Source organism: Spermophilus citellus (assembly GCF_964194105.1).
Source record: "Spermophilus citellus genome assembly, chromosome: 14".
NCBI lineage: Eukaryota > Metazoa > Chordata > Mammalia > Rodentia > Sciuridae > Spermophilus > Spermophilus citellus.
The window spans coordinates 20,710,338-20,735,432 of NC_138194.1; the positions used below are offsets into that span (position 1 = coordinate 20,710,338).

Sequence of the window (25,095 nt, forward strand, 5' to 3'; positions counted from 1 at the left end):
TAACCAACTTAGCAGACCATATCTCTAAATAAAAATGATGAAAAAAATCTGGGGATATAGTTTACTGATTAAATGCCCCTAAGTTCAAATCTAAAAATTAAAAATTTACAACTTCATATAAACCTAAGACATTTCTGATGCAGTACTCTATATTTCCTTATTTCTACACTATCATCTCAAGATGTTAAGAAAATTTTCAGCAAATATCAAAAGCAATTGCCCATTTTCTACATTTAAATGATTCTTTCCCTCCTAGGGATGGGCTATAGATAAGAAAATTGCAATTGTTATATTTGTCAAGGTATTTTGTAATTATTTTGCTGTTATCTAAGGTACATACTTTGGACAAATGCTACTCCACATTTGCTAGAGGTATGAGGTCAGAAATTGAAAAATGTGTGAAACTGAATACAATCCTGGACACATTCTTTGGGTTTCTATATGCTATAAATCCTCCAGTGTTTTAAAAATGTTTGATCAATGGCCAAAAGCTTTGCAAAAATTTTTCCACATTTCCTCTCACTCATATGAATTCTGAGGTCCTGAGTAGGGTGTGAACAACTGTTGGAGACTCTGACATCTATTTTACACTTGTATAATTTCTGTGCTTTCATATGACTGGTTTGAAATAGTGTTGAACTACTGTGAAATAAGGGTTGATTCATCCTTAAAGACACTGATGCAATGTTTTTCACTTGTAAAACCTCTCTCCAGAATAAAATCTATAATGTTTAGTAATCTGTGATCTTCAATTTTAAAAGCTTTGCCATTCTTCACATTTTAAGACTTCTCTCTAGTATGGGTTCTCTAGTGTCAAGTAAGTGATGATTGTTGATTAAAATCTTTGCCACATTCTCTACATTTGTAGGGCTTTTCTCCAGTATGAATCCTGTTGTGGCCATCAAGATATGACTTTCTTTTAAAAGCTTTGCCACATCCTTTACATTGGTAGGGCTTCTCTCCAGTATGAATCCTGTTGTGGCGATCAAGCTGTGTGTTTGTAGTAAAACTTTTGCCACACAGTTAACATTTGTAGGGCTTCTATCCAGTATGAATCCTGTTGTGGCAATCAAGATGTGTGTTTGTAGTAGTAAAACTTTTGCCACACACTTTACAATTGTAGGGCTTCTCTCCAGTGTGGAGTCGCTGGTGCTGAGTAAGTGATGATTTGTGATGAAAACTCTTCCCGCATTCTTTACAGTTGTAGGGCTTCTCTCCAGTGTGGATTCTCTGGTGCCGATTGAGTGATGGTTTTTGATGAAAACTTTTGCCACATATGTTACAGTTGTAGGGCTTCTCTCCAGCGTGGAGTCGCTGGTGCCGATCAAGTGATGGTTTTTGATGAAAACTCTTGCGACATATGTTACAGTTGTAGGGCTTCTCTCCAGTATGAATCCTGTTGTGGTGATCAAGCTGTGTGTTTGTAGTAAAACTCTTGCCACACAGTTAACATTTGTAGGGCTTCTCTCCAGTATGAATCCTGTTGTGGCAATCAAGATGTGTGTTTGTAGTAGTAAAACTTTTGCCACACACTTTACAGTTGTAGCGCTTCTCTCCAGTGTGGATTCTCTGGTGCCGATTAAGTGATGGTTTTTGATGAAAACTTTTGCCACATATGTTACAGTTGTAGGGCTTCTCTCCAGCGTGGAGTCGCTGGTGCCGATTAAGTGATGGTTTTTGATGAAAACTCTTGCCACATATGTTACAGTTGTAGGGCTTCTCTCCAGTGTGGAGTCGCTGGTGCTGAGTAAGTGATGATTTGTAATGAAAACTCTTGCCACATTCTTTACAGTTGTAGGGCTTCTCTCCAGTGTGGATCCTCTGGTGCCGAGTGAGTGATATTTTATGTTGAAAACTTTTGCCACATTCTTTACATTTGTAGGGCTTCTCTCCAGTGTGGACTCGCTGGTGCTGAGTAAGTGATGATTTTTGATTAAAACTCTTGCCACACTCTCTACATTTGTAGGGCTTCTCTCCAGTATGAATCCTGTTGTGGCGATTAAGATGTGACTTACTTTTAAAAGCTTTGTCACATCCTTTACAGTTGTAGGGCTTTTCTCCAGTATGAATCCTGTTGTGGCAATCAAGATGTGTGTTTGTAGTAGTAAAACTTTTGCCACACACTATACAGTTGTAGGGCTTCTCTCCAGTGTGAAGTCGCTGGTGTTGAGTAAGTGATGATTTTTGATTAAAACTCTTGCCACACTCTCTACATTTGTAGGGCTTCTCTCCAGTATGAATCCTGTTGTGGCGATGAAGATGTGACTTTCTTTTAAAAGCTTTGCCACATCCTTTACAGTTGTAGGGCTTTTCTCCAGTATGAATCCTGTTGTGGCCCTCAAGATGTGACTTTCTTCTAAAAGCTTTGCCACATACATTACAGGTGTAGGGTTTCTCTCCAGTGTGGATTCGCTGGTGCTCAGTAAATGATGATTTATGATTAAAACTCTTGCCACACACTTTACATTTGTAGATCTTCTTTCCAGTATGAATTCTCTGGTGATTTTTAAGGCTTAGATTTTGACTAAAAGCTTCACAAATTTGTTTACATATGTGGGGCATCTCTAGAGGGTATGTGCACTGGTGACAAATAAGATTGGAGCTTTTATTAGTTTTGTCACATTCTTTGCATTTGCATGGCGTATCTCCTGTATGAACACTGTGATGTTGAGTAAAGTTCTTGAGTGTGTTGCATTCTTCACATTGGTAGGTCTTCTCTGCAAATAAATTTTTTGATGTTGAGTAAGAGTTGAAAAATTTTTTAAGGCTTTGCAACACTTTTTACATTTACAGGCCTTTTCTTCAGTAAAAATGCTCTGATGCTTAACAAATTGTAACCGAATTTCACTAAAAGGTTTTCTGCATTCTTTAAATTTGGTTTGTCACTGTCATCATATCTACTGTGTTTAGAATTTGTTGAGCAAGCCAATGCTTTGATATATTCTTTAAACTTACAGGGATTCCTTTCTCTATAAATTCTCTTGTATTGAGCAAGCTCTGCACTGTGATTAAGAGCCCTTTCACATGCCTTACACTTGCAAGTTTTGTCTTGACTATGAATATTTGGATGAGTAATAGTTTTTGAGCACTGCAGCAAGACTTTCCCACATTTTTCATCATGGTAAATTTCCTTTAGAAAATGACTAGGAGTTTCTCTATATTCATAATTTTTATCACCAATGTAAATATACTGGTAATTACTCAGGGTACATACATGGCTAATGGTGTTACTTATAGCACTTTCCAGAAATCTATCATAATTGTCATTGAGCAATAGTGGGGAAGTAGAAACCTTTCAACAATTCTTAACATTGTCCATTTGTGCACAAGGAGAAATTACTGTTTTGTTGCAGAAAAATGAACATTTTGTAAAGGAACTCTCAAAAGTATCACTTTTAGAAATGTGTCTTTCAGTTTCAAATATCTTTTCTGTGCAAACATTTGACTGGAAGTTTAACTCAGTGCTACATTTATAATTCGCTAAGATAAAACCTTATGCATGGACCAGATTTCTTTTCAAATTTTCCACATTTCCTTTTGGAAAATGGCTGTGGATATATTCTTAAAGACATATACACAGCTCCTCAAAAGTAAGTGGAATAGATTGAATTTTTTTCAGATATTGTTTCTGGTGTCTTGTGACCATAAATTGGGACTACTAATTGGTTTTGTCCATTATAATACAATTTTTGAACTTTACTCTCACCTATGTTTTCCCATTGTTTTCTTAGTGGTAAATAATCTAGGGCCGACTTTCCATATCTTCCCTCTCCCTCTTTTATACTTTGCTCTGTTGAAATTTCTTGAGGACGATGAGAAGTCATAGCTGAAATAAATAAAAATAACAATCATGTTTACTTGCTGTACTGGGCTGATTATATTTTGCAAACATAGGAATTTACAGCAATAAAGGAACATCAGCAGGGGAGTGGATTATTAAATCCAAGTCCATCGTTACTGCAGAAATATATAAATCAAATAAAAATGTACACAGAAAATTACTTTGAAAACTTTCCAAATCATCTTAGTGTTCATAGTATCCAAGATGAGTACCTTACTATGGAGAGTTATATTGTGGAAGACGACAAATTGTGTTATAAGCCTTTCCTCCTTCACAATATATTTCTGTTTCATTAAAAAAAATAAGAAACATGAATATTTGGAGATTGTTCAAAAAGGGGTTCCTGCTTACCAACAGAAAAAATGGCAAAATCAACTGTAAGGAAAGTAAAAGTTATGAATTACTCAGGGGAATATTAAATTATCATTTAAAAGAAGTTTACTGTACTAAACCAACACACAAAAAACAGGATAAAATTTAGTAAAGAATTGTTAATAAGCAGAAAATGTGTTTAAAGTCTTTGTTTAGAAAATGTCTGATAGAGTCAGGGGTGGTTTTAATAGCAACATAGGAAGTTGAGCCAGAGGATCAAAATTTCAAGGCAGTCAAAGTAAAAAATGCAAAGTGATAAAGTGCCCTTAAGTTCTCTTTCCAGTACTAATAAAAACATCTCATAAAATAGGAAAAATAAAACATCCAAGCAGCTCAATTATCTCCAAGTTGTAAAGACTCAAAGCAGGTTTTTTAATCCAAGTTTTAAAACTCAGAATATTGAGAGCATCCAAGAGAAAAAGATGGGTCACCTAGAAATGGGTAAGTATATAATTTTGAAATCCTTAGTCAAAACTTCACAATAGGGCTATTTTCAAGGCATGAAAGAATAAAATTATCAATGAAGACATTATATTCACAACTGCTATCTTTCAAAAGAGAAGGGAAATAAAGACTTTAAAGACATAAAAATGAACAGACTATTGATCAACATTAGATCTGTTCTCCACAAAGTACTAAAGGTAATCCTTCATACTAAAATGTAAGTGTGCACAGCAACACAAGTCATATGAAATTCTAAACATTTCTTGGCACAAACAAGTCTATTTTATTGTAATGATGGGTCTCAAAATATGTAATTTTGCAATAGAATATGAAACACAAAAGCATAAAAACAAAACTGTTAATAGGCATATATACCTGCAACAATAATATAATTTTGAAAGGACACATAAATATATTCAATTTTTTAATAAAGTGAAGTCAAGTTGATACTCATACAAAGTTTGAGTAGGAGATTCTTCATTTTTAGATTTTTTTTTGGTTGGCAAATGCAAGAATACAAAATCTGATCAAAACAAACCTTGGCTATCTGAATTAATATAAAAATTACAACTGAAGGTAGTCCACAGGATACTCTAAGTCTAAGGACACACACATACTGAAAGAAAAAGAATATAAGAATGACACATACAAAAGTGAATGAACGAAACCTGGGCTGTCTAAATGATAGTACACAAAACATATTTTAAGACAGTTACAGGACATAGAAGACATTTTAAATTTTAAAAAACCTTTGAAAAGAGGAAAAAATTGAGAGAAGGAAACTTTTCCTAGGATTAAGAGTAAATACATTTGCAATGTACATCCTACTTCCCAAACACACAAACAAAACATTGAGATAGTTGAATGAAAACAAAGAATCACTGTCATCCTAGGAGACATCAATCCCCACTTACTCAAAAGGGAAATACAGTGAAGCAAAATGGTAATTGCAAAGCATGAGACTTTGAAAATATTTTGAAACTATTGTAGACTAATTGAATCCCCGTTTTTAATCGGAAGTGGGATATTATGTTGGATAGACCAATTTTATGTATTAATACAAAGGTAAATAAATACTTAAGTGATAGTTATTTTGTAACAAACATGGAATAAAAATTTAAAGTGAAAAGTGATAAGGATGTTCAAAAGTCCCTAAATGTGTGTCAGTTGACTGAACACTCTTGGGCATGCTGTTGTTCAAAAATTGAACGGTAAAATTAAAAGATGCTTATACTACTTAAAGTTAACAACAGGATCCAGGTAATATTTGTCAAATTCCCGTTGTTAATTTTTTTTTTTTTTTGCAGAGAAATCTATTCTTAAAATTGTATGAATATCCCACAAAATACAAATATAATTAGAAGAATATTTCCCTGCTAAAAAATATACTAAAAGTTACAGCATTCAATTGTAAATGCAGGCATGGTGTTAGGTACATGCAGTTCTGAGTGAGTGTGGTAATAAGCCCTCACATCAATAGCAAATTAAAAACATTGCACACCAGTGTTGTTACCCTATTATATAACAGAGCCATCATGGGGGATGCAAACCAAATATTCCTTGAAAAGAATGGATGAGACAATTTGGAATATAGAAACTATAGAACTTTGAAGTCAAAGATTTATTCTAATTATATATTTTACAAAATGTATGAACAGTAGGTTAACTGAAATATGTCACAGAAAGAATATCGCAGAATTCTATGAATATGACATCTCTAAACAAAAAAAGAAGCTTTCTGAACAAAAGAGAATGGTTTTGTGATGGGGAGACAGAAATGAGCCCTTGCTTCTTAGGAACTGATATTTTTTTGAGATGTAAAGTTTTTAGAGTTACATAGCATAACAATTTGAATTAATGTTACTGAACTGTATATTTAAAATTTTGGAGACAGTAAGTTTTATTATGTAGTTTTGATTACAATAAAAATTATAAGACAAAGAGATTTGCAACATTTATCAAGCTACATTTAAAATAATGTGGTCTTCATCCTATAAATAAGAACAAATTCATCAATATACAAATGATGGGCATGCATGTAATCTCAGCTACTAGGAAGTCTGAGGCAGGAGAATTACAATTTCAAGACATCCTCAATAATGTAGTGAGAACCTCTCTCCAACTATGAATGAAAAGGAGCTTGGGGTGTAGTTCAGCATTAGAGTATCACTGCCATCATTCCCCATTACACTTACATATAGACAACTTCAATTTTTACATACATGGGCAGAATGAAAACCCAATCAAGATAAAATACAAAAGTCATAGACAAAAGGGGTTTAATATTTATACAAGCAAAAGCACATATAACATTATTGGCAATATCAACCAGGATCATGCATATCGTAATTTGTGAAGCAATTAACTGATATGAGGAAACTCAGTCTGTAACACGGAACCTACTGGACACAATGAAAAAATAAAGAAAAAAATTGACCATCCAAATTGTAAATATCCACAGATGTATTATTTTACAAATCCTCTTATTCAACTACAACTTACACCATCTCTCAAAAGAGCAGTCTTTGCTATCCTGACATTCATTCCATGGCAGATAATTTCACAGAAAATCCATTACACATATTCAGAAAAAACTCTGATAAGGAAATTTTAGTGAAAAAAAATGTACAAATAAGATCCGAGAAACTGACTTATGATAGTAATGTATTACAATGGGTTGACCTACAGGTCTCCAGAAATGTGCAAAAATTTCCTGTAAAAAATGGAAGAGAGGCTGGAGTTGTAGACTAGTGGTAGAGCACTTGCCTAGCACATGTAAGGCCCTGGGTTTGATCCTCAGCACCACATATGAATAAATGGGAAATTCATTAACTAAAAAATATTTTTAAAAATTATGGAAGAGCTGTCAGATAATATTGACACTCACAAGGCAAGGGGAGTGTTTTGTTGTTAATTTGCATGTACGGAGACATTACTAGAGGAAAAGCCGGAGACTAGATAATTTTGAAGCACAAAACACAGGACAGATTCTTCTATGATAACAAGAGAAAGAAATCAAAGCTTCTCAAAAATCTTTTCTTCTGGATAACTTCTCAATCAACCTTTTTGAATTTGGGCTTCCTCCTCTACTTCAACTATGTCCTCAAAGCTATATGTGGGCCACAGGATTTGACATCACAGCATTCCTCTAAGTCAACCATATGTCAAGTGAAGGATGTATATCATGCCAACAAAGGATGAAAAGAAACATCATTAACATTTTCTCGTCAGCACCAAGAACTTCCCCATCTTTTTTACGGAAAGCATGAATCTGAATCTCTTTCTTATGGTGAAGTTCCCAAAAGATATACTTCAAGGGAAGAAAATTAAATAATGATAAATAGGAATTTTGAAGGAAAGTTATGCTCACCCACAAAGACCAGGTTGCTGTAGGTCTCCAACATCACTTCTCTATATAAATTCTGCTGAGCAAAATCCAGGCATTCCCATTCCTCCTCAGAGAAATCAATGGCCACATCCCCGAATGTCAATGGCTCCTGAAATAAAAATTGTTACATCAATAGAACTTGGACCAAACCATTATTCAGTTTTTAATTTGAAATAAGAGTTAGTAGAATTGCCTGTCATGTAGGAGAGTGACTTTAATTATGTAATAAGATACTTTACATTATCTAATTAAGAGAAAAATACATAAGTCCAAAAACAGTATATACACTCCATATCAGAGTGAAGTGAAAGATATATACCATAATCCAAGCACTGAATAAAAGTCCAACTCCTAACTCTTCTGCCATCAGTGAATGTGAAATTTGGCAGACATTCCAGATGCAAATCAGACTTGTCAAAGATATTCTCATAAGGTAATTGTGCCCAAGGGAGACAAAAAGAGTGGTAAAAAAGCTTTTGAAAACAGTCTGGTTGCTATTCTCTCTGCTTTGTATCCATGAGATAGATTGAGCTCCCCAATACAATTAGTTTCAAGTATCATCCATGACACATTCCCAATGTGTAAAATATTCATAAAATATTAATGTTTAGAGACATGTAAAGTGACACTTCCACCTCGTGAAAAGACAAACTTGAAATATTTCAAGTTCTATAAGCAGTTCAACGAGTGAATCAATTTAGTACAAAAGAATGAACGATTGGTTATAGAAGACTTCAAGGAGGAGATTAAAAAATTCTTAGAGGTAAACAAGAACATAGACACAACATATCAAAATCTCTTGGACACTATGAAAGCAGTACTAAGGGGAAACTTCATAGCATGGAGTTCATTCCTTAAAAGAAGAAAAAGTCAATAATTGATCTCATACTTCATCTCAAAGCCCTAGAAGAACAAATCAACAGCAAAATCAGTAGAAGGTAAGAAATAATTAAAATCAGAACTGAAATTGAATTAAAAGAAACAATTAAACCTTGAAAAAAAGTTGGTTCTCTGACAGAACCTTAGCTATGCTAATGAAAAGAAGGAGAGAGAAAATTCAAATTACCAGCATACATGATGAAAAAGGCAATATCACAACAGACACTACAGAAATAGAGAGGATAATTAGAAATTATCTTGAAAATGTATAACCCAATAAAATAGAAGACATTGAAGGCACCAACAAATTTCTTAAGTCATATGATATTCCCAGATTTAATCAGACTAATATTAATATTAAATGATGAAATAAAAGATGCCATCAGAAGCTCACCAACCAAGGAAAGCCCAGGACCAGATGGATACACAGCCAAGTTCAACAAGACCTTTAAAGAAGAACTAAAAAAACACCAATGCTCTTCAATTTATTTCAGGAAATAGAGAAAGAAGCAGCACTTCCAAACTCCTTCTATGAGGCCAATATCACCCTGATCCCAAAACCAGGCCGGGACAAAGGAAAGAAAGAAAACTTCAGGCCAATATCTCTAATGAACATTGATGCAAAAATTCTGAATAAAATTCTGGCAAATTGAATACAAAAACATATTAAAAAGGTTGTACACCAAGATCAAGTGGGGTTTGTCCCAGGGATACAGGGTTGGTTCAACATATGGAAATCAATAAAGGTAATTCATCACATCAATAGACTTAAAAATAAGAATCATATGATCATCTCAAGAGACACAGAAAAGCCATTTAACAAAATACAGCACCCTTTCATGTTCAAAACATTAGAAAAACTAGAGATAACAGGAACATATCTCAACATCATGAAGGCTATCTACACTAAGCCTCAGGCCAACATCATTCTAAATGAGAAAAATTAAAGGCATTCACTCTAAAAACTGGAACAAGACGGGTATGCCCTCTTTCACCATTTCTATTCAACATACTTCTTGAAACAGTGGCCAGAGCAATTAGACAAAAGAAGTTAAAGGAGTAACTACAGGAAAAGAACTTAAATTAGCACTATTTGCTGACAATACGATTCTATAACTAGAAGACCCCAAAAGCATCACCAGAAAACTTCTAGAACTAAAAAATAAATTCAGCAAGGCAGCAGGATATAAAATGAACACCCATTAAACAAAGGCATTTCTGTATATCAGTTAGAAAGCCTCGAGAAGGAAATGAGAAAAACTACCCCATTTACAGTAACTTTAAAAAAAGAAAAAATAAGATATTTGGGAATCAACAAAAGAGGTGAAATATCTATACAATGAAACCTACAGAACCCTAAAAAAAAGAAATCAAAGACGACCTTAGAAGATGGAAAGATCTACCTTACTCTTGCATAGGCAATATTATCAAAATGACCACATTACCAAAAGCACTATACAGATTTAATGCAATTCTGATCAAAATCCCAATGATATTTCTCATAGAAAAAGTAAAAGCAATCATGAAAATCATCTGGAAAAATAAGAGACCCAGAATAGCTAAAGCAATTCTAAGCAGGAAGAGTGAAGCAGATAGTATCACTATACCAGATCTTAAACTATACTACAGAGAAATAGTAACAAAAACAGCATGGTATTGGCACCAAAACAGCTGGTAGATTGACCAATGATACACAATAGAGGACACAGAGACTAACCCACAAAATCACAATTATCTTATATTAGACAAAGGTGCCAAGAACATGCATTGGAGAAAAGATAGCCTCTTCAACAAATGATGCTGGGAAAACTGGAAATTCATTTGCAAAAAAAAAAAAATGAAATTAAACCCCTAACTCTCACCATGCACAAAACTCAACTCAAAGTGGATCAAGGACCTAGGATTTAAACCAGAGACTCTGCATCTAATAGAAGAAAAAGTAGGCCCTAATCTTCATCATGTGGGGCTAGGCCCCAACTTCCTTAATAAGATGCCTATAGCACAAGAATTAAAACCAAGAATCAACAAATGGGATGGATTGAAACTAAAAAGTTTCTTCTCAGCAAGAAAAAGAAAAACAATCTGAGGTGAACAGAGAGCCTACATTCTGGGAGCAAATTTTTATCCCTCATACATCAGATAGAGAACTAATGTCAACAGTATATAAATATCACAGAATGCTAAGCACCAAAAAAAAAACCCAGATAATCCAGTCAAGAAATGGGCCAAAGACCTGAACAGACACTTCTAAGAAAAGGACATAGTTCATCATCTCTTGCAATTAGAGAAATGCAAATCAAAATTACTCTAAGATACCATCTCATTCCAATCGTAACAGCAGCTGTTTTGAAGACCAACAACAAGTGTTGCTGAGGATGTGGGGGAAAAGGTACACTCATACACTTCCGGTGCGATTGCAAGTTGGTGCAGCCAATATGGAAAGCAGTATGGAGATTCCTTGGAAATCTGGAAATGAAACCACCATTTGACCCAGCTATTCCTCTTCTCGGACTATTCTCAAAGGACTTGAAAACAGCATACTACAGGGACACAGCCACGTCAATGTTTATAGCAGCACAATTCAGAATAGCAAACTGTGAAGCCAACCCAGATGCCCTTCAGTGGATGAATGGATAAAAAATATGTGGCATATATACACAATGGAATTTTACTCAGCAATAATAAAATCATGGCAATTGCATGTAAATGGATGGTATTGGAGAAGTGAAGTTAGTCAATCCCAAAAAACAAATGCTGAATGGTTTCTCTTATATAAGGAAGCTGAATATAGTGGGGTAGGGAGGGGGAGCATGGGAGGAATAGATGAATTCTACATCTCTTAGAGGGGTGAAAGGGGAGGGGAAGTAGGTAGGGGATTAGCAGTGATAGTGGAATGTGATGACATCATTATCCAAAGTACATGTATGAAGACACAAATTGGTCCCAACATCCCTTATATACAACCAGAGATATGAAAAATTGTGCTGTATACCTGTAATAAGAATTGTAATGCATTCCACTGTCATTGTTTTAAATCAAAAAATAAAAATAAAAAACACTCTTCAGCCTGTGTGAGGATCAAGAACAATTCCTTTCAACCACTCACCAAGACATTGAACTGCATTGTTTTTTTAGTTCTCAGCTGCAGGAAGAGCAGGAATATATGTGAATTTCAATACCTGACACCCACTGGGATATATTTGGGTGAAATACAAGAGACAGAACATGGATGGTAGGTAAGGTGCAGAAAATCTGGGAGGGGGAAAAAAGTTATCATGAAAGCAATAGACATTCTCAAGCTCAGCAGGTACTACTGGTGATGACAAATGTCAATCCCAGCCTAATTCTTGCCTACATTAACATAGACCCTCACTTCATGCATAGGGAATACTGGTCATCAGCAATTTAAGAGGTATTTAACCAAATTTAATATCCTACACAACGTATTTTTGCAATGCACATTTTCAATAAAAGTCACACAATTTTTACTTCAATAGAGTTATTTAATTTCTTTTACATTTGTTATGATTTTAGAGTCAGCTGGGTAATTTTTACAAAATGACTTTTGGATTTTGGCCTCATTATTTTGAATCTGCAGACCCACTGTGGAATATTGTGGTTTTAACAAAATCAAACTTTTGATCATGGAATATTAACTGTTTTCCCAATTTGTTTCCGTTTTTTTTTTTTTTTGCATTTTACTTTCCCCTTTATTTTTACTTTGCAGTGAACAGTTCTTTTGTTATTACTTTCATTTTAAATTATTTTTCCTATATTTGTGAATGGATTTATGCCTCAATTTTAACACTGCCCATTGGTAGTGTGTATAAATTATATGACTTAATGTTGACCATTTAACCCATAACATTATTGAACTAATTTAGGTCTTATGTTTCATTAGTGCATGGAAATTGCTTAGAAATATTATAGAAATAAGAATATCATCTGCATATGCTATTTGACTTTTGATGTATAAAATGCTGTTCAATATTCTCAGAACAATATTTAGATGTCAGGAAACCATACATTTTTTTTTTCCTTTTTCTAAAACTAAATTGTCAAACACTTAGGTTCTCACCATTAAATATGAAAACAGTTCACAGCTGCCCTTTAGTGGATTGAAAAAGAATTGTCCTCTGGTCTTAACTGGCCATAGATTTACAATAAATTACATAAGTATGTAATCTGCCAAAAGCTTTTCTCTATCAAAATGATTTTTGGAAACTTACATATTGTCCCTCTTGGTCATAAAGTCCAATCTTTATTTTTGTTGTTATTCTCAGTTTTCTAGGGGTTTGAATATCTGGGTCAACATCTATAGGAAGATGGTCTGCAATTTCCATTCTTTTGTTGTGTTATTTGGTATTTCTGGCCTTACAGAAAGAATTAGTCCATTTTTTTCTTCTATTTTTAGATGAAATCATGAATTATTCTTACTGATCTCTTATTACATGATTGCCAGAAATCACCTGTGAAGGCACCTTCTTTTTAAAAAATGTGATTACTGTTTGGTTTTTTTGGTGGGTTGATTTTTGGAGCTGGATTTTTGCCAGGTTGGCCTCACATTCCTTAGCCCAAATCCTCCTCCCACTGTAGCCTCACAGGTTGCCAGGACTAGTGGCGTGTGCTACCATGATCAGCTTTTCAGCTGCTCATAAAAATATCTGCAATTAAGTTAAATGTTAATTTGTAGGTCTGCTTTATATTTCTTCACATCTGGGTCTACTAATATATTCTATTGATTCCTGAAGTAATTTTCAAAGTTGATGATTATCTTGCAATTTATCCATATGTTGTTGTTTTCCAGGCTTCAGACTTTCTTGGCAATTAAGGTGGAATGATGAGAAAGCACAATATGGGGAAATGAGAACCTGGCATTTTGTGAATTGAACAGTGTCTCAGGATGCCTGTGCAGGACAGAGAGTGTGCACACATAATCCTGTGAGATAAATGAAGCAGAGAAGCTAAAGTAAATTATACTTTTAGTTAGCCTAATTAATATTCTTGAGTAGGTTTTATATGTCTTGAAACACTTGTTTAATTTTTAGGGCAGAATTTTACCATATTTAAATTAGGTTATTAAAGGTTTTTTTTTATATTTTTGGTGAGTTGTATAAATTTCATATATTTTGGATGTTGAGCTTTTATCAGACATGTGGCTAGCAATGATTTTCTTTCACCCACAGTCTACTTTTACATTTCATTGATTGATTCCTTTGCTGCACAGAAGCATTTTTAGCTTTATATAGTCTCACCTATCTCTTTATTTTTCCTTGCACATTCTCAAGAGGTTCTATTTAAAACCATTGCCAACGTGAATGAAAAAAATTCTTCTCATTTTCTTGTAGAATTTTTATGATTTCAGGTTATATCACAATGAACTATAACCACATGCTTGTGGGCTATTCTCAAAATGTTGGTAGGTAACACATACTGCAGAAGAGATGCAGAAAAGGAAACACTTTGACATCCTTGCCAGAAATATAAATTTGAATAGACATTTAAAAAACTATAAAGGCTATTTTTCAAAAAATTAAAACTAGAGATGCCATATGACCCAGACATTTTGTTGAGAATATGCCTGTATTTTTCAAGGTTCTTCAGAAAATGAGAATAAAATACATAAAAATGGATGTGTGTATAGAAGGGAGCTTCTTATATTTACTCACATAATCATGGGAGGAATAGTCACCAGATATTTGCCTGCAGGATGGCAACACTGGGAAACTGGTAAGAGCTTGGTCCAAGATACTAGAAGCTTCATAATGTGAGGAATCAAATGAAGCAGCTGTGGTCCAGGACAGAGGACTTAAAATTCCCTGGTAAATGAAAAAACAAATAACCCAATCAACAAATGGGCCAAGGACCTGAACAGACACTTCTCAGAAGATATACAATCAGTAAATATATGGAAAAAGGCTCATCATCTCGAGCAATCAGAGAAACACAAATAAGAAGTACTTTAAGATATTATCTCACTCCAGTCAGAATGGCAGCTATTATGAAGACACACAATAAGTGTTGGTGAGGATGTGGGGAAAAGGTACACTCATATACTCCTGGAGGGAATGCAAATTGGTGCAGCCAATATGGAAAGCAGTATGGAGATTCCTTGGAAATCTGGGAATGGAACCACCATTTGACCCAGCTATCCCACTCCTCAGTCTATACCCAAAGGACTTAAAAACAGCATACTTCAGGGACACAGCCACATCAATGTTCATAGCAGCACAATTCACAATAGCTAAACTGTGGAGCCAACCTAGATGCCCTTCAATAGATGAAGGGATAAAGAAAATGTGGCATTTGTACACAATGGAATATTACTCAGCAATAAAAGAGAATAAAATCATGGCATCTGCAGGTAAAAGGATGACATTGGAGAAGATAATGCTAAGTGAAGTTTGCCAATCCCAAAAAAACAAATGCCAAATATTTTCTCTGATATAAGGAAGATGACTATACTGGGGTAGGGAGGGGGAGCATGGGAGGAATAGATAAATTCTATTTAGGGCAGAGGGGTGGGAAGGGAGAGGGCAGGGATTAGCAAGGATGGTGGAATGTGATGGACATCATTATCCATCGTACATGTATGAAGACATGAATTGGTGTCAACCTACTTTATAGAGATATGAAAAATTGTGCTGTACATGTGTAATAAGAATTGTAATACATTCCGCTGCCATATATTTTTTATAAATTAAAAATTTTTAAATTTTTGAAATGAAAAGCTGGCTCTTTGAAAAAAATATACTTGATAAACCCTTATCCATGCTAATGTAGAGAAAAACTCAAATTACCAAAATCCATGATGAGAAAGGAAATATCACCATGAACACTAGAGAAATACAGAATATAATTAGAAATTATTTTGAAAATTTGTACTCCAATAAAACAGAAAATACTGGAGACATCAATAAATGTCTACAATCATATAATTTAACCAAACGGAGTGAGGATGATATACACAAGTTAAACAGAACATTTTCAAGCAATGAAATAGAAGACACCATCAAAAGCCTACCATTGGGGAAAAAAAAAAAAAGCCCAGGACTCAATGGATACAAGACCGTTAAAGAAGAACTAACACCAATACTCATGAAATTATTTCATGAAATAGAAAACGAGGGAGCACTTCCAAACTCATTCTATGAGGCCAAAATCACCTTATTCTAAAATCAGACAAAAGACACATCAAAGAAAAAAGACTTCAGACCAATATCTCTAAAAAACAGATGCAAAAATTCTGAATAAAATTCTGGCAAATCAAATACAAAAACATATCAAAAAGATTGTGAACCATGATCAAGTGGGATTCATCCTCAGGATGCAAGGTTGGTTCAACATATGGAAATCAATAAAGTCAATAAAAATCATATGATCATCTCAATAGATACAGAAAAGCATTTGACAAAATACAGCACCCCTTCATTTTTAAAGCACTAGAAAAACTAGGGATAACAGGAACTTGCCTCAACATTGTAAAGGCTATCTACACTAAGCCCCAGGCCAACATCATTCTAAATGGAGAAAAACTGAAGGCATTCCCTCTAAAATCTGAACAAGACTGTCGCTTCTACCCGCCAGCAGGAATGACGACAACAAAACAGGATTCTTCTTTAGCACGCTTTATTGGGAGCATCCATTATGTTTCGATGAGAGAAAGGACCCTGAGCCCAAAAAGACCACCCCTAATATACTAGAGCCGAGGCCTAAGTCTCATGTGATTGGACAAAAGCGCATAGCAACACAGCAGCAGCCAATAAGGCAAGGAATTCAGCACTGGTGCCCAGAGCCAGGAAGTACAGGTCAACCAGTTCTTACCAGATTTTACCGGTTCTTAGAACACTCAGTACATTATCATATTGGCCTGCTCCAGGAACTGGCCGACCACAAGGAACTGAGTCACTGTCCAAGAACTAAGCCAACACCCACACAAGGCAGCGCAGCAAAATGGCTCACCACACAAGACAGGGATGCCCTCTCTCTCACCACTTCTATTAAACATAGTTCTTGAAACACTGGCCACAGCAATTCAATGAATGAAATTAAAGGAATAAGTAGAGGAAAAGAAGAACTTAAACTAGGACTCTTTGCTGATGATATGATTCTGTACCTACAAGACCCAAAAAACTCCATGATAAAATTTCTAGAACTAGAATTCAGCAAAATACCAGGATATAAAATCAACACCCATAAATCAAAGGCATTTCTGTATATAAGTGACAAATCCTCTGAGAAGTAGATGAGCAAAACTACCCCATTCATAATATCCTCAAGGAAAAGATACCTGGGAATCCCCATTCATAATATCCTCAAGGAAAAGATACCTGGGAATCAACAAAAGAGGTAAAAGATCCATACGATGAAAACTACGGAACACTAAAGAGAAATCAAAGACCTTAGAAGGTAGAAAGATCTACCTTACTCTTGCATAGGCAGAACTAATATTATCAATATGACCTTACTACCAAAAGCACTATACAGTTTTAATGCAATTCTGATCAAAATCCCAATGACATTCCTCATGGAAATAGAAAAAGCAATCATGAAATTCATCTGGAAAAATAAGAGACCCAGAAGAGCCAAAGCAATCCTTAGCAGGAATAGTGAAGCAGGCGGTATCGTTATACCAGATCTTAAACTATACCACGGAGCAATAGAAAAAAAACAGCATGGTATTGGCACCAAAACAGGCTGGTAGACCAATGGTACAGAACAGAGGACACAGAGACCAACTGACAAAATTACAACTATCTTATATTAGACAAAGGTGCCAAAAACATGCACTGGAGAAAGGATAGCATCTTCAACAAATGGTGCTGGGAGAACTGGAAATCCATATGCAACAAAATGAAGATGAACCCCTATCTCTCACCATGCACAAAAGTTAACTCAAAATGGATCAAGGACCTAGGAATTAAGGCAGACACTCTGCATCTTACAGAAGCAAAAGTAGGCCCTAATCTTCATCATGTGGGATTAGGCCACAACTTCCTTAATAAGACTTGTATAGCACAAGAATTAAAACCAAGAATCAGTAAATGGGATGGATTCAAACTAAAAAGTTTTTTATCAAAAAAAAAGAAAAAAACAAGAGAGCCTATATCCAGGAGCAAATATTGACCCCTCCCACATCAGATAGAGTGCTGCAGTCTGGCTGGGCACAAAATAACCGAGCCACCACAAAGCCTTGTGGATTCAAACAGCAACTCTTTATTCTCGAACTCTCACCAGCACTCTACATGCACATTCTGGGAACACACTGCCTCTACCCGGCTCTGCCCACCAATTCTCTCAGAACCCTGGGAGAACTCAACAGGAATTCCAAAGAGCAGGTGCCTGAGGCAGCAGGTTAAAACCCTAATCCTGGAGCCGCCCTATTCCCAGCAGGATCCACCCTAAACCTGGAGCTGCCCTATTCCCAGCAGGATCCACCCTAAAACCAGAGCCACCCTAATCCCTGAGCAGGGTCACCTTTCAACCCAAAAATGCCATGCATCATTCCTACTTGCCTATGGCTCTCAGCAATAGAGCACTAATCTCTAGGGTATATAAAGAACTCAAATATCTTAACACCAAAAAAAAAAAAACAAAAACAAAAAAACAAAAAACAAATGGGCCAAGGACCTGAACAGACACTTCTCAGAAGAGTATATACAATCAACAAATATATGAAAAAATGCTCATCATCTCTAGCAATCAGAGAACTGCAAATAAAAACTAAGATATCATCTCACTCCAGTCAGAATGGCAGCTATTATGAAGACAAACAACAGTAAGTGTTGGCGAGGATATGGGAAAAAGGTACACTCATACATTGCTGGTGGGATTGCAAATTGGTGCAGCCAATATGGAAAGCACTATGGAGATTCCTTGGAAATCTGGCAATGGAACCACCAGTTGACCCAGCTATTCCTCTTCTCGGAATTTACCCAAAGGACTTAAAAACAGCACACTACAGGGACACAGCCACATCAATGTTTATAGCAGCACAATTAATAGTAGCTAAACTGTGGAGCCAACCTAGATGCCGTTCAGTGGATGAATGCATAAAAACAAATTTGGCATTTATACACAATGGAATATTACTCAGCACTAAAAGAGAATAAAAACATGGCATTTGCCAGTAAATGGATGAAGTTGGAAAATATTATGCTAAGTGAAGTTAGCCAATCTCAAAAAAACAAAGGCCAAATATTTTCTCTGATATATGGGGGTGACTCACAGTGGGGTAGGGAGGAAGAGCATAGGAGGATTAGAATAATTCTACATAGGGCAGAGGGGTGGGAGGGAAATGGAGGGGGAAGGAGATTAGCAAGGATGGTGGAAGGTGATGGTTATCATTATACAATGATATGATCGACATCATTATTCAAAATACATGCATAAAGACTTGAATTGGGTGTCGTCATACCTTACATACAAAGAGAGGTGAAAAATTGTGTTATACATGTGTATTAAGAATTGTAATGCAGAAGAAATGAGTACATGTATAATGGCATAAGATGACGTGAATGTACTTTATATACAGAGATATGAAAAATTGTGCTCTATGTGTGTAATAAGGATCATAATGCATTCCACTGTTATCATGTATTTAAAAAATAATAAAAACAATATATAAAATTAAATCATGACCTAAAAAACATCCTAAAAAAAGAGAAATTGTGAGATAGGATGCATGTGGTGCTACATACCTGATATATCCAGTGGTCTGGAGGCTGAGGCAGGGGGATCACAATTGTGAAGCTGATCCCAGCAACTGAGTGAAACCCTGCCTAAATTAAAAAAAAAAAATATATATATATATATATATATATACATATATATATATATATATATATATATATATGGAATAGTAATTTTAAAAAATTAAATTAATTCATTTATTAACTCTAGCAGCTTCTTTGTAGACTCTTTTGGGTCTGTTAAGCATAAATCAAAGGCATTCCTGTATATCAGCAACAAAACCTCTGAAATGGAAATAAGGAAAACCACTCCATTCACAATATCCTCAAAGAAAATAAGATACTTGGGAATCAACCTAACAAAAGAGGTGAAAGATTTATACAATGAAAACTACAGAACCCTAAAGAGAGAGATAGAAGAAGATCTCAGAAGATGGAAAAATGTACCCTGTTCATGGATAGGCAGAACTAACATCATCAAAATGGCGATATTACCCAAAGTTCTCTACAGGTTTAATGCGATGCCAATCAAAATTCCAATGGCATATCTTGTAGAAATAGACAAAGCAATCATGAAATTCATATGGAAAAACAAAAGACCCAGAATAGCAAAAGCAATTCTAAGCAGGAAGTGTGAATCTGGAGGTATAGCGATACCGGAGGTCAAACTGTACTACAAAGCAATAGTAACAAAAACAGCATGGTACTGGTACCAAAACAGGCAGGTGGACCAATGGTACAGAATAGAAGACACAGAGACTAATCCACAAAGTTACAACTATCTTATATTTGATAAAGGGGCTAAAAGCATGCAATGGAGGAAGGATAGCATCTTCAACAAATGGTGCTGGGAAAATTGGAAATCCATATGCAACAAAATGAAATTGAATCCCTTTCTCTTGCCATCCACAAAAATTAACTCAAAATGGATCAGGGAGCTAGATATCAAATCAGAGACACTGCGTCTGATAGAAGAAAAAGTTGGATACGATATACATATTGTGGGGTCGGGCTCCAAATTCCTTAATAGGACACCCATAGCCCAAGAGTTAACAACAAGAATAAACAAATGGGACTTACTTAAACTAAAAAGTTTTTTCTCAGCAAGAGAAACAATAAAAGAGGTAAATAGAGAGCCTACATCCTGGGAACAAATTTTTACCCCCCACACCTCCGATAGAGCCCTAATATCCAGAATGTACAAAGAACTCAAAAAATTAAACAATAAGATAACAAATAACCCAATTAACAAATGGGCCAAGGACCTGAACAGACACTTCTCAGAGGAGGACATAAAATCAATCAACAAGTACATGAAAAAATGCTCACCATCTCTAGCAATCAGAGAAATGCAAATCAAAACCACCCTAAGATACCATCTCACTCCAGTAAGATTGGCAGCCATTATGAAGTCAAACAACAATAAGTGTTGGCGGGGATGTGGGGAAAAGGGCACACTTGTACACTGCTGGTGGGGCTGCAAAATGGTGAGGCCAATTTGGAAAGCAGTATGGAGATTCCTGGGAAAGCTGGGAATGGATCCACCATTTGACCCAGCTATCGCACTTCTTGGACTATTCCCAGAGAACCTTAAAAAAGCGCTCTATAGGGATACGGCTGCATCAATGATTATAGCGGCACAATTCACAATAGCTAGACTGTGGAACCAATCTAGATGCCCCTCAATAGATGAATGGATAAAAAAAATGTGGCATCTATACACAATGGAGTATTATGCAGCACTAAGAAATGACAAAATCATAGAATTTGCAGGGAAATGGATGGCATTAGAACAGATTATGCTAAGTGAAGCTAGCCAAGCCCTAAAAAACAAATGCCAAATGTCTGCTTTGATATAAAGAGAAAAACTAAGAACAGAACAGGAAGGAAGAGCATGAGGAAAAGACTACAGTAAACAAAGACGAATGGGGGGAGAGAAACGGGGAGAGAAGGGAAAGCACATGGAAATGGTAGGAGACCGTCAATGATACATAAAATTATAAGAGGTTATGAGGGGCAAGGGGGAGGGAAAAAGAGGGAGAGAATTGAACAACAGCAGGGGAGGTAGAGAGGGAAAATGGGAGGGGAGGGGAGGGGAGGGGGGATAGTAGGGGATAGGAAAGGTAGCAGAATACAACAGTCACTAATATGGCATTATGTAAAAATGTGAATATGTAACAGATGTGATTCTGCAATCTGTATTTGGGGTGAAAATGGGAGTTCAAAACACAATTTGAGTCAAATGTATGAAAGATGATATATCATGAACTATGTAATGCTTTAAATAATCAATAAAAAAAATTTAAAAAAATAAAAAAAAAAATTAAATTAAGAAATAAATTAAAAATATAAATTTTTAAGTAAAAATTCAAAAGGGGCTGAGGATATAGTTCAGTAGTAGAACACCCTGGAAATTCCATCCAGAAATAACCATTTCTGGCAATCAGACACATTGCTTTTTTTGCCATACTGCATAGAGTTTGACAAATACTATGAAACACATATCAGTTTTATATCGATCATATAAATATCACATTTTGCATATCACCATATTTTTAAAAGGACACCTGCAGAATTTGAAAAAATGCAAATACAGATCAGCACATAAGAGACTGAATGATAAAATTCCTCCTTATAAAGATGGCCACTTCCCTCAGGTTCATCTAGGATAACACCCCATCAAACTTTCAGCATGATTTCCTTTTCATTGAAGAAGGGACCAGAGCAAACAGTTTGAAAAGTCTCCTGGAAAGTTAAATTGAATGAAATTAGCCAAGAATTCTGAACTCTAAGAGCAAAATCAGGAGCTAACATTACCAGGCACTAATGCATGTTATAAAATTATCATATTGCAGTAATTTGAGGACCAAAACAATTCAAAATGCAGAAATTTCATAGATGACTCCATATGTATGTAAATGTCAATTTTATTATGAAGTGCAATGCAAAGGCCTAGATAAATGCAACCATCTCCTGGAGAGGATTTGATGTGAGTGAACAAGACAACCCAGCATAAAGGGAGGTGTGGGAACTGGAGGCGCAGAGCACTGGTAGGGCTTGGGTGGAGGACATGCGTGGTACTGGATTATACTCCAGCACCCTGAAGAAGCACATGTTGAGCAGGATTATGTTTCAAAATTATACCAGAATAGGAGGCTCCTGGTATAATTTGGTATAACTGTTACAATTATCTTCAAGGAATCATGAGGTCAACAGAGTCCACCCACGAACCCACGTGGATGTAAAAATCATACACTTAATTGCAATGGAAAAGTCATTATCAATCAAACCCTAACCAGGCCACCCTCAGCAACTTAGCTACACCTGCGCTCAGAATAAAAACTAAAAACTACCAGGGTCAGAGCTGAGTGGTAAAGCACCCTTCTGTTAACTACCAAAACAAAAAACAAACTCCACAAAACTAGCTCAGGAATAAGCGGATCCCTGTACACCGCAACTCCCCTCCTGCAGGAAAACGGGGTTTGGAGGATTTTCCATTTGATTTAGAGGCAGGGTCTCATCTAGCTGAGTCTCTAAGTGCCTCGCCAAGTTGCCAAGGCTGGCCTTGACCTCGCAATCCTCCTGCATCCGCCTCTCCCCACCCTTCCCAGCCTCTGGGATGACAGGTGTGTGCCATCCCTGGGCTAGGAGATTGGATTCTTCTAGTGGTCCCACCTGTCAATCACCTCAGCCCCCGAAGAGGCCAGGCAGCCATGCTCACCTTCCACATAAGACTTGAGCAGGGGCTAAGGCTGCCCCCAAGGTATGGGGAGGCCGCGAGGGGTCTCCGCAACTGTCACGCTCCCCACCCGGCTGGCCAGGGGGACTGAAGGGCACTGTCCCCGAGGGGCTCAGGCCTGCGGTGCAGAGAACGCCCAGAGTCGGAGTGGGCCAGCTCAGGCTCCCGCCACTGCAGGTCCCGCAGGACGGCCTCCCTGCCTGGCCTACCTCCCAAGCCTCCCTGTCCAGGCACCAGGTGCCACTGCACACTCACCATTTCCTGGTTCCCAGCAGCCAAGTCTGCCCTGAGGAGCTGCGGCCCCTGCATGGCAGGGTCACCCGGGGTCCTGGGCAGGAGCAAAGCCTGGAGTCCAACTGCAGTAATCTGAGGGGAACCCGCGGACAGCAGAGAAATAAAACTCTTCCGGATCGCGGAAGCCCGCCCCTTGCTCGCTGGCTGCACTCAGGATTGGACAGCGCTCAGGATCAGACAGCGCTCAGAACCGGGGCTTCTGATTGGACAGGGCGTCAGTCAGTCTCCGCTCTCCCCAGCCTGAGCCCAGCCAGCCTTCTTTTTGAGTGACAGGGGAGTGATATCCGCTCCACACAAGAAGGAGACCAGAATGGCAGGGTTGGGCTGCAGCTTTTTTCTTTTCCTTTTGAAGTCTGGGCATTGGGTTAGGGTTAGGGTACCAGAATTCTAAGTTCTGTTCGGTTTTGATGTTAGGAAATTGAAGTCATTTCTTGAAAGTTTCACCACACAAAGCCTCTTTGAGCTGCCGACTTGTCTCTGTTAATCTGTGCAAAATTCTCCAAGCAGAACTGCCCTTTTGCCCCTTGGGAACTGTCCAGTGCATCAAGGCCTGCGCTGGTTGAGGCTCATGGGGGGCCAGGCAGGCTCCCTGGAGGAGGCTGCACCCGGTTGGCAGCATGAAAGCTGATGTTCCTCCAGCGAGTTGAATCTGTATCTCAGCCCTTGTTGAGGCTGGAGGCAGAGTAAGGAGATCAGCACAAAAGAGACCCCCAGAGAGCAGACCTGGGTAAACCCCAGCTGCACTGGGCTCCCTAGCTCTTTGGCCACTGGGGGTTGAATTCAGAGGACTCGACCGCTAAGCCCCTTCCCCAGCCCTAGTTTGAATTTTATTTATAGACAGGGTATCACTGAGTTGCTTAGCACATTACTTTTGCTGAGGCTGCCTTTGAATTCACCATCCTCCTGCCTCATCTTCCCCAGTGGCTGCAATTACAGGCGTGTGCCACTTTTTTTTTCTTTCTTTTTGAGAGAAGTACCTGCAGTGGCCACAGGATAACAGCCTGGTACAGATCGAGGCCACCCTGGGTGCTCTCCCTGGTTCCTGCCAGTCCCCTGGATCCCAGGCAATGGGATCCTGCCTCCTGCTAAAACCAGAGACACCCTGCCCAGGTGTGCATCCTTAGTATCAGCTGAATACTCTGCACTTGACAAGAAAGAAGATGCAAACAAAGTCAATGTGTTTCCAGAGAGATCTCTGAGTCTTGTCCCCCCAATTCAGTGGTGAAAAAAGTCACATAATACAGAGAAGACTTCTTGTTAAGAGGGGCTCAAGGGTCTCTCTCTTTAAGGAAAAACAATTTGTGTTTGATTGGGAGTCCAGGAAAGACAATTCCTGGTTTTCCTAATATTTTAAATAACTCCTTAGACTTGAATGCACCCTGCTCATCTCTGCCTTAGTTAACCGTGGAGGTCTCAAGATTACCTGCCCCCTGTGACCCCTGCACCT

General features: G+C 37.1%; 1 protein-coding gene across 1 annotated transcript; it reads right to left on the reverse strand.

Moving 5' to 3' along the window:
- Window positions 1–1,344: 1,344 nt before the first annotated feature.
- On the reverse strand, window positions 1,345–23,726 carry LOC308633653 (uncharacterized protein). The gene is made up of 6 exons (XM_081266589.1): window positions 23,610–23,726; window positions 19,625–19,705; window positions 14,594–14,743; window positions 8,028–8,154; window positions 3,707–3,826; window positions 1,345–2,717 (listed from the first exon to the last, which is right to left on the reverse strand). The coding sequence occupies exons 1-6, from the start codon at window positions 23,661–23,663 to the stop codon at window positions 1,447–1,449; spliced, it is 1,803 nt and encodes a 600-aa protein (XP_081122715.1). The 5' UTR covers window positions 23,664–23,726; the 3' UTR covers window positions 1,345–1,446.
- Window positions 23,727–25,095: the final 1,369 nt, after the last annotated feature.

Excerpts from the sequence above, each read along its gene's own strand:
- LOC308633653 (XM_081266589.1), bottom strand. The coding sequence starts at position 23,663 with ATGCAGGGGCCGCAGCTCCTCAGGGCAGACTTGGCTGCTGGGAACCAG. Across the intron at positions 8,155-14,593 it reads ACTATTCCTCCCATGATTAT|GAGCCATTGACATTCGGGGA; the intron begins GTGAGTAAATAT and ends TTTTTATTTCAG. Across the intron at positions 2,718-3,706 it reads AAAACAATGGGAAAACATAG|AGAAGACCTACCAATGTGAA; the intron begins GTGAGAGTAAAG and ends ATTTATTTGCAG.